The sequence below is a fragment of the Malaya genurostris genome, chromosome 3, assembly GCF_030247185.1.
Source record: "Malaya genurostris strain Urasoe2022 chromosome 3, Malgen_1.1, whole genome shotgun sequence".
Taxonomy (NCBI): domain Eukaryota; kingdom Metazoa; phylum Arthropoda; class Insecta; order Diptera; family Culicidae; genus Malaya; species Malaya genurostris.
The window spans coordinates 202466214-202477239 of NC_080572.1; the positions used below are offsets into that span (position 1 = coordinate 202466214).

Consider the following 11026-nt stretch of genomic DNA (forward strand, 5'->3'; position numbering starts at 1 on the left):
GAGAATCAAATCGGGTGGGTTGAGTGAAAGGTGGTTATCGTTCCCAATATCGAAAAATGTTCCATTTAACGAAGCGTTTCACTCGATATTATCGTGAGATGAGAAGCGTTACGTTAAGTTAAAGAAGCTAGAAAGCGTTGCATACGATAATTTTCTTAATTTGATGGTGAGTTATTTTGTGGAAATTATGAATGTTAAATACCGAGTTACTATGCGTTGCATTGAGGAAGTAATGTAATGTCCGTTTTGTAAGTTATAGATGATACGAAACGTTACATGTGTTACTTTTTCGTGAGTTATAAGCGTTACTTTCGTGTAAGTTAAAGGCGTTACGAAGCTTTACATGTGTTATTTTTTTCTAAGTTATAGGCGTTACGGAGCGTTGCAAAGCGTTACTTTTTTGTAACTTTAAGGCTTTACGAAGCGTTACTTTTTTGTTAAAGTTGAAGGCGTTGGGAAGCGTTACTTTTTTGTAAGGTACAGGCGTTACGAAGTGTTACATGCGTTACATTTTTGTAAGTTAAAGGTGCTACGAAGCGTTACATGCTTTATTTTTCTGTAAGTTACAGGCGCAGCGGAGCGTTAAAAAGTGTTACTTATTTGAAAGTTAAAGGCGTTACATGTGTTACCTTTTTGTATGTTATAGGCGTTACGAAGCATTACTTTTTTGTGAGTTATGACGTTACGAAGTGTTACTTTTTTGTGAGTTATAGGCGTTACGGAGTGTTACAAGCCTTACTTTTCTGTAAGTTATAGGCGTTACGAAGCGTTACAAAGCGTTACTTTTTTGTACATTAAAGGCGAAAGAGTAAACAAAAAATTAACATTACACAAGGGGTGTACCGATAGTAAATAGTTTGCGCAGTTCAATATACGTGGAACTAGTGCCCCACGAAAATTTATTTTTAGAAGAATTTACTGATAGTGTCATGTCTGTAAGTTTGTGGTTATACTCCCCTAGAGTAGCATTTCGGAAGCGTCTACTACCATCACCGAACTCATGACTGGTCAGAGATGTCTATCTCCTCTGTGTGACGAAGAGCAAGCAAAATTTCTCCCCTCGCACTGACAACTTCAACGAGAGCTCTTCTCTTTCACATTTATACACCACTGTTGTATAAAGTGTGCATGCATCATGAGTGCGTTTGTTTGTTTCCCCTTAACCTCTTCCACTGAATCGCACCAAAGTGCTAGAGCATTAGCTAATAAATTCTCTGAGGTGGATGCAGATACTTTCACAGAGGTGTACACGCCGGTGAGCACTCTGCTGTATGGTTTGCGTAGAAAAAGCGTGGACACGCAAAATCAGCAAAATAAAACAATTTATCGTAAAATTTTCGGTTTTCCTTGCAAATTTTTCATAGCAAGGCCAGATCTACAGCTGCTTTAACCACAAGCACACACTCAAATGCTGTCTATTCGACACTGAGAAGAAGTGCGCTTTCCTCTTTGTGCGGTGCTTCGTTTTTTGCATCCTCGGTGTGGACAAGAATCCTGCTCCAGCGTGTATCACTCTGGTGAAATGCCATCTCTGTGACTGGTACAATAACGACGGTGGATGTCAGCGAAGAGTGATTGGGAGGATTAGGAGGAGTGGTAGGAAGACTTTCTTAGAGCTCCGGATCCTCCGGCCTGAGTATTCCGGATCCGAGACTGCTGCAACGATGGTTGAGGAGTGTCACTGTCTAAAGGGATACACCTTTCGATAGATGCTAAGTACACCTTTTTCCGAAGAATGTTCTCCAAAATTTCCAACGAATTCTCTGAAAAAATCTTCTGGTCACATTAAAGCGTCGAACGTTTGTCCCTTCCGTTTGTTAGGATCTTGTTCAATTCGAGATGTGTCATTTTTGACACATCCGCCTCCTTTGGAACTAAGCGTACCACATCAATAGCATTAGTCACGTTTATACAACGAGCCACAATTTTCTTACATGCTTAACAATTCCCAATGGTTTAAAACTTGATAAACAAAGCCAGAATTTCCTTAACGAAGGAAGAGTGAAGCGAGCTGATGTTACTTAAATCGATAGACTGTTCCATATTCGGCGGCTACTTGCACAGCTTGCCTCTGTACTGAAATTTCGGTCGGTTCTTTACATCGCATTTGGGGTTGTACCGGGAAGATTAAAATTCTTGTTTGCCGATAAGTTTACGAAGAAGACCAAGATTTGGCAAGCGGTTTGCAGTTATGGCCCGAGAGAAAAAACATTGGTCACATTCTCGAAGATGGCATATTAAGTTTGCAACGCAAAATGCTCAAATAGCATGTACTGGAGTGGTATGCTGCTCGGGATTTCGACCATTCAAGAACATCCTGCAAATTTGGACAAAATGGAATAAATTTACGCAGATTCGATCCATTAGGAGGAAGGACTGCGAAGGTTAAAATGCTGTAATACTGAACTTTTATTAAAAGTACTGAGAAGAAACTATTAGTGGACTTTCTAAATCTTCTGAATTACGAATTACAGGTCTTTTTGTGCATACCACTAATAAAGGTAGTCAGTTTCTATGCGCAAGGTTGCGAGGTTGAAATGCTAGCAGGCTGCATGGAATGATGCTTATGTATTCCTAGACATTGACCATTAAGCCAACGATATTTGTACAAAATGATTTAAATAAAGTCCTTTATAATTTTGCAAATTTCTATATTTACATGTGACAAATGCAGAGAACAATCACAACACCGTTGATGGCAAAAAAATAATTATGAGGTTTTATTCGTCGGAACAAGAAGCAAAATAGAACGAAAACTCCGCTCTTTAACGAACGTTTCCAAAAGTTGGGCTTAGCCGAAATTCATCGTATTTCTTTAGTTCGCACACGTTTCTGTGTTCTAGGTAAATAGTTTTTTAGATGATTTCGTTCGTACTAATCACGTCTTATTTTGGTCATTTCTATATAGATTATAACAAGTGAATGAATAAAACAATAATTACATAACAGACTTGCGGAACGGCAAAATTGTCGAAGCTTCCTTCTCGAACTATATAGGCTTGACGTTTTAATATATTTTCAATGTTGGATATGGTGCAAATGAGTCATTGGATGATGAAAGCTTCGATGGGCGCGATGCATATCTGGAACAAAAACGTGATGTCGAAATACGGCTCATAACAATTTGAAAACATACCTAAAGAAAAGTGAATTTCCTCGCTTATGATCACCAGAAGCCCTTAGCTTAGCGTAGCAATCACGCCAGTCACGGTACGGTTCCATGTTCGGGAAATTACCAGCCTTCAGTCTGAAATAAAGATGCTTAGACTATATCGACTCATTCAGACTTTTATTACCTTGAACCATTGACTATCATGCAAGTTGAAACGACATGGTACGGGTAGAACATGCTCGAAGCGACGAACTGCGAGATCGTTGAAAAATAAACGCGCCCTTCCTGTTCTCGAATTATGTACCTGCTTGCTAGATAAGTTGCTGAGCTCGAAATGATGAGACAGCCCAGATCGCAAAGCAGCCTTGGTATGAACCCGGCAAAAAATCCAAATAGTCCATCTTGGGACCAGATTTCTTTGATTGATTGCCACAAGCCAGAATATACTTTTTCGCGACCAACGAACTGTGCCATCATACGGATGGAAATCACATGGAACGGTTGTGATATTACAACACCGGCCGTATGTACTACAAGATTGCGCCTTAGTTGTATTTTAAATTGTTCGTCTAGTTGTTCGGCATCATTCTCCTGACTGACGGATCCTTCATTTTTGTTCTTATGTTTACTGTCGGGATTTTTATATGATTCCAGTCCTAGCTGATCTGCTACTATTTCACTGTAGTGTGCGCTAAGTAAATTGCCTAGAATTTTGGCACTCAGCCCCCGAAAACAACCGAAGAAGCCATCTACGTGTTTAATATGAGCAGCTGTAAATGATCATAGTTATAAAGCCATCAGGCAGCTTAGACTTTAACCAGCAGCAATTACCGTATTGAAACACATTGGGAAGAATCAGTGTTGGCTTGCCAAACAAAGTCCGTCCGGGTACAGCAGCAATCGGTTCAAATCCAATCTGGAAACCAGTGACAATGTTTTGTGTACATACCGGAAAACATAGTACCAAAGTAATTCTACCTGAATCAACACCTTTGAGTATTCGAACGGATGAAGTGCCGTTGTCACTCCAAGCCGCAATCCGAATCGGACCCACTCGCCTACTTCATACTCATTACCGTTGTCATCTCGTTCTAACATTGTCGGCATTTTACTTTTAGGAATAATTTCACTACCAGCACGCAAAATCCTGCTATTTCAATGAACAAAAATTGCAGTTATCAACAATTATTCTGAAAGTGTGAAACTATATATTCGGCAACTTATTCCCAAAATTTTCATCAGGCGATCACTGCGATATCAGTCCAGCTTTTTCAGTTTAATCTGTCGATTTTCTGCTGTCAAATGTGTATGTGATAAAAAAAATACACAGTTTGATAAAATGAACCAAAGTAAAGTATTGTGCAACAATTTTTGTGCGTTAAAAATGTAGTGAAAAAGTGGAGATTCCGTTATGTATATTTAGAAACAATAATCAAATTGTCATGATATACCATTTGTGATCTATGAATTGATCGATAGTGTGTGTTTTATCAGTCAAATATTAACTTTGAATTGGAAGTTCGGATGATTCGCTGATTACGTTTAGAGTTATTCATATCACGCGAAAAAGTTTTCTTATTATCTGGGGTTAAAATTAATACACGATTAGGCATAGTTCACTTTTGACCATTGAATCATCCGGTATTCATTTTCAAAGTAGATTCAGACAAACAGCTTATTAGTTGTTATCACAAAACGTGAGAAACAATTTGTTTATTTTTTTGTTTTACTATTAAAAGTAAAAAATAACCCAAAACTGGGTTGTTTTAGTTTGCTACATATATATATATATTTTTTGCGGATTCCTATCAATACTCCACAAGTAAATACATCAACAGGCGGGATTAATTCCCAGTCTTAAAAATTACGGAGGTTGTTTAGAGCAAATTCAGCAGCTGCAAGATTCATATGGGTGGTCTATAATGTGAATGAAACTGAAACAAACGTATCCCCAGCAATCCGTTTTAGTTTTATTTATTCGACCAGTTCTAGTGTCAAATTTAAAACTGGTATACATTGCCGTTCTATTTTTTCTATATTTGAAACACAGATAAAACGCTGCTGGGGCTGCCAGTTTATTTTGTTATAATTTCTAGATTTAAATTTTAAAACTGACATAAATTATGCATCTAGAACTAGAACACTCCTGAATATGCCCTTAGCGTTTTAATAATTTCCAATTAAAATAGCTGTCAACATACACTTAAAAGTGAAATTATTGCGACCAATAAGCCATCTATCAACATTCATTTCGAAGACAAATTATGAAAAATTCGGTAATCGCCTAGAGTTAGTCGAAACAGTACACGAAAAATTAAACTTTTATCTATCATCTGGTGTAAACTGTGAACTTTTAGTATAGTGGTTCGCTTGCTAGTCTTCTTCAAAATGAACTATGAAAAGAGGCTTAATAGTCGTTATCATAAAAATGCAGCAATTCTCGCATTTTTTATGATTCCAGCCAATAGACCACGGAACATTTTAACGTCGGGTACGTGAGCAATATTCGGCTAATAATATTGATAAATTAATCTTGACGTCGACCGAAGTTGATTGATCGTCTGAATCGAGTTTAATGCATGCGTTTCTTGATGAAAACAAACCAATCTCAATTGCATTTGTGGTTGTAAGTGAGCTGACAGAATACTCAATTCATGTTATGTCCGCGTAATTACACACCTATTTTTGTTCTTTGTTATGAATAACTCTCATAGAGCAACGATTTCATCCGTAATTTTTCTTCAGTGCCGATTTTGACAAATGTATGAAACACAAGCGGCGAAATTTTAATCGGAATTCATTGTTGAACATGAATTCACGTTCATTGAGAATTGTGCCTGAAATTCCAAGTATACTTTTGTCGTGAATACGACTTACTTTACCATGGGGTGCCTTTTCAAAATTAGCCATATGGAAGAATGGGCAGAACTTAATCGTGAATATCTCGACTTGGCAGCAACATAATTATTTCATCAACATAATTATTTCATCATTTCATCAAAAATATGATCAGGAATTTAGGATAAGTTAGTTTTCTGAAAATTTAAAAACAACGCTGAAAACTCTTTACTTTTGCTTGGGTTTTTCGCGCAAGGACGACGATTTTGAGGTAGTCAGGCACATATCTTCAACTGAACGTTATAAAAGGGAAACCGTGGTCGAAAATCGATCAGTATTCGTCATCTAACACTCGATGTGGATAGACGAATAACCTACTACGATTAATTTCGATTTTGTTTTATTTTTTATTCGCAGTTGTCTACCTACCCAAGCTATGGGTAAAAACCGCCATAGATCCGAGAAGGATCCAAAGGATGCTAAGCGTCCGAAGCCAAGTGATGTACAGGTAAACGACCGTTTGCTGAGTAAAAACCAATATGCTGATCTGCCAGTAGATGTCGAAGAGGAACTGCAGAAGAAGGAAAAAATGCCGCCTTTCTACCTGAAGGGCTTCCCACCAACTCTACGCTCGGATTTCAACACACTGATCAGCAAAGGACTACAGGCAACAATCCGTTTATGTACTGAAGGCTACAAAATAACTGTTCCGGCTTTGAACCACTACAAAGGAGTGGAATGCTATCTGAAGCAGACAAAAGCGGAATACTTCACACACGATATTGCCGCCAACAAACCTATGAAGGTTGTACTTCGAGGACTACCCGACATGATGGAAGCCGAACTAAAGCAGGCACTGTCGGAGGCTGGACTAAAGCCTTTGATGGTATTTAAAATGAAGCGACATAATACGGACAAAAAGTTTAGAGATCAACTGTACCTGATTCATCTGGAGAAGGGCTCCATCACCATGAGTCAACTGAAAACGATTAAATCGTTATTTCACATAATCATCGAATGGCAAAAATATAAACCGGTACATCGGGATGTCACACAGTGCACGAACTGTTTGAACTACGGCCATGGAGCGAGGAATTGCCACATGAAAAGTCGGTGCGGGAAATGTGCCGAACCACACAATACCAACGATTGCCTACTAGATGACATCGCTGTCAAATGTGTGAACTGTGATGGCGACCATCCATCTACTAGCAAATCGTGTCCCAAACGTGCTGAGTTCACAAAAATTCGACAACAGGCGTCCCGCAAACAATCAACGCGCAAGAATGTTCCACAGAAGGATGAAATTAATTTCCCACGGCTCCCACCGAAGAGGGATATTCCGAATTTGCCGCCACTTCCTCGCAGCAATCCAAAAGATTCAGCCGCTGGATCACAAAAAGAATCTTCCTCAAAAATCCCTCCTGGATGGGGCAATAATCAACCACAAGCAAAGGATGACTCTGGTGATTTATTTTCTGCTGAACAACTGATCGTCATTTTTGAAACAATGACAACAAAACTACGAAACTGCAGAACGCGGTTAGATCAAATCAATGCCTTAGGCAAATTCATCATCGAATATGCAATATAATGAGTTGGTTATAGTAAATTGGAATGCTTGCTCACTCAGGAGCAAAACTGCTGAATTGTCCGACTTTCTTCAAGAGAAGAATGCCGATATTGCTATTTTAACTGAAACTCATCTTAAACCTGAAATTTCTATTTTTATTTCCAATTACAGGATTCACAGGCTCGACAGGGCAACTACCAGAGGAGGGGGAGTTGCCATTGCCATTAAACGATACATTCAGCACAGGCTTCTGTCAGCCTTTAAATTGCAACTCATAGAAGCCATCGGAATTGAGATTACAACGACGATGGGACCCATCATCATCATTGCAGCGTACTGCCCCAAACAAACCAATCTTCGAGATGGTACGTGTGCATCATTGAAGCGAGATCTGGCTATGCTCACTCGACGACAGAACAAATTCATCATTGCTGGGGACCTGAACGCACGGCACGAGCTGTGGGGAAACAGAAAACAGAATCGAAACGGATTCGTACTTGCCGAAGATTACGAAGCTGGACAATACAACATCTTCGCTCCGGATCAACCAACGCGACTTTCCAGATCGGGAGTTCATTCCATTTTGGATATATTCATCAGCAACATCGCCATAGACAGCTCTCCGGTTGTCTTCTACGAGCTCTCTTCTGACCACTTTCCAGTAATATTGACGTTGGGATCTTCACCAGAAACAGTGCCTATTCAACCACGGAGGAACTATTATCGCACCGATTGGGTCCAATTTCAACAAATCACCGACCAACTTATTAATATCAATGTTCCACTAGATTCCCCGATGGAAATCGATGCGGCCCTATCTTCCTTCCAGCATTCAATCACAGTCGCTCGTGATAGGACGGTTCCAGTACAACATATGCCGAGTTCCTCTCTTCAAATCGACAGTGTCACCAAGAAACTCATCCGACTTCGGAATATCTACCGGAGGCAGTATCAACGAACTGGCATCCTAGATAGGAAGACTACTTATAACAACTTAACTAGGATAATCCAGGAAAGGATATCTGAGCTTCGCAACAGGAACTTCCAGCAAAAGCTTCGAGAAATTCTCCCACATTCAAAGCCCTTTTGGTCCTTAACGAAGGTGCTTAAGAAAAAACCGAAGCCTATTCCTCCTTTGCTGCCACCCCAGGACGCAGCTGAAGGAATACCTTTAATCACACCAGTAGAGAAGGCAAATGCGCTAGGCCAGCAGTTTGTGTGTTCTCACAATTTAGGACTCAACATTGTTAGTCCATATGAAAGAGCCGTTGCTGATAGCGTAGCTGAGGTTGACCAATCAGACAGCTTGGTTCCTGAGGAAAGTAGAGTCACTGCGAATGAGCTGATGGCTTTTGTGAAAAAATCCAAAAATATGAAGGCCCCAGGTTTCGACAACTCATTCAACATTGAGCTGAAACATTTGAGTATTCGCTCATTTGTCTTCTTAGCTAAACTTTTTAACAAGTGCTGGGAGCTTGGTTACTTCCCTTCAATGTGGAAGTTAGCTAAAGTTATCCCAGTTTTGAAACCGGGGAAAGATCCTTCCTTTTCCAAGAGCTATCGGTCCATCAGCTTACTCTCTGCCCTATCCAAGCTGTTTGAAAAGTCAATACAAAGGCGAATTCTTGCTTTTGCAGATGAACAGGATATATTTCTGGAAGAACAGTTTGGGTTCCGGAAAGGAAGATCCACCATCCACCAGCTCACAAGGGTTAACAACGTCATCCAGCAAAACAAATCAGTGTCCAAAACGACTGCCATGGCAATATTGGATATTGAAAAGGCATTCGATAATGTGTGGCACGATGGACTGGTGTTTAAACTGCATCGGTATAATTTTCCCATGTATCTTATTAAAATTATCAAAAATTATCTTGCAGATAGAGCATTCCAGGTTTCTCTGAATAATGCACTTTCAGAAAGATTTACTATTCCTGCTGGTGTACCTCAGGGAAGTATCCTAGGTCCCATTCTATACAACATTTTCACATCAGACATCCCACCTCTTCCAGGTGGTGGTGTTCTGTCACAATTTGCTGATGATACTGCCATTCTTTACAAAGGCCGTGTCATTAATGCTCTGAAAAATAAACTACAGACAGGTCTGGACGCTTTAACGGAATATTTTACAAGCTGGAAAATTGTGATCAATTCAGCAAAAACTCAGGTCATCTTGTTTCCACATTCAAGATCTCCAAAACCTATTCCATCAGACGAATGCAGAATACGATTCGGTGATGAGGTCATTCAATGGTCCGATGAAGTTATCTATCTAGGACTCACCTTTGACAGACATCTGATATTCAGGTCACATGTTGACAAAATCGTTCAAAAATGCAGCATACTTATTAGGTCTCTGTATCCGCTGATTTGTAGAACATCTAAACTATGCCTGAAGAATCAGATGGCTGTCTATAAACAAATCATCTACCCCGCAATTGAATACGCAGTCCCTGTTTGGCGGGGTTGTGCACGAACACACAAACTTAGGCTTCAACGCATTCAAAGTAAGATCTTAAAGATGATTCTAAATCTACCCCCTTGGACAAGGACTAGTGAAGTACATGAGATTGCTTCACTGGATATACTAGAACAAAAATTCGAACAATACTGCACGAAATTTGAAGAGAGGTGCTCAATCTCTGAAATACAAATAATTCAAAATTTGTACGTATTAGGTTAGGGATAGTTATAAGTAGGTAGACATTTTATAAATAATTAAAATAAATATTATGATTAAACATTAGTATGTAAAACAAGAGTAACTAAAACACCTAATATTAATAACGAATCGTATGAACAACAAAGATGAAAGGCCAAAGGGTCAAAACACTTGTACTGTAAAATGTTGATGTAATACACAAAAATAAGATTAATAAACAGATATTTATGCAAAAAAAAAAATGAAAATCGATCAGTTCTTCTTGTGTGTTGAATGGAAGCAGTTGTCAGGGCGAGAAGACGCATTCAAACAGCGGCTTCGGAGAGCGCACCTTCTGCGTGATTAAAAACCTCAAACGCTCAGGTCGTAGTTCTCATTTGCCTTCCGGTCGTCAAGACGAGAAGACGCATTAAACCAGTTTCGGATCATTTGGCACTGCGTGCGGATGTGTCGGTTTGTACGCAAAGCTAGTTTCAATTCAAGCAAGAACGATTGCATCAGCTGCTGGTGCTTTGCATTGGAAAGAAAGAAAACAAGAAACGAAAAGTGGACATTATATAAATACAGTCGTTCTAATGGCTCTAAATGTTATCTAAAGAACTATTAAGATTACTTCTTTGAAATTCGAAGGTAGAAATCATCAGTTTAGTGAAAATCCAAAATAATTTGATTTGGTTCGTGCACTTTTCGCTGTGCGAAAATCGTTCGAGATAAATGTTCCGAACTGTACTAAATATCGTAGAGAATTCCACAATTTGGTCCTTCTAAAAGTCAGAAATGAATCCTGTACAGCATCTTGATAGTTTCTTTCAATGAAATATGCAAATCCGAAATGAAATAA

At 39.2% G+C, this 11026-nt stretch overlaps 1 protein-coding gene across 1 annotated transcript; it reads right to left on the bottom strand.

The window, feature by feature from the left end:
• Window positions 1-2630: 2630 nt before the first annotated feature.
• LOC131437894 (mitochondrial carrier homolog 2) lies at window positions 2631-4422 on the bottom strand. Its single transcript, XM_058607548.1, has 5 exons — window positions 4091-4422; window positions 3944-4028; window positions 3297-3882; window positions 3137-3247; window positions 2631-3083 (listed from the first exon to the last, which is right to left on the bottom strand). Exons 1-5 carry the CDS (start codon window positions 4217-4219, stop codon window positions 3008-3010), a joined length of 987 nt encoding a protein of 328 aa, XP_058463531.1. The 5' UTR covers window positions 4220-4422; the 3' UTR covers window positions 2631-3007.
• Window positions 4423-11026: the final 6604 nt, after the last annotated feature.

Excerpts from the sequence above, each read along its gene's own strand:
- LOC131437894 (XM_058607548.1), bottom strand. The coding sequence starts at position 4,219 with ATGCCGACAATGTTAGAACGAGATGACAACGGTAATGAGTATGAAGTA. Across the intron at positions 3,883-3,943 it reads TCCCAATGTGTTTCAATACG|CTGCTCATATTAAACACGTA; the intron begins GTAATTGCTGCT and ends GATCATTTACAG. Across the intron at positions 3,084-3,136 it reads GGAAATTCACTTTTCTTTAG|ATATGCATCGCGCCCATCGA; the intron begins GTATGTTTTCAA and ends TTTTTGTTCCAG.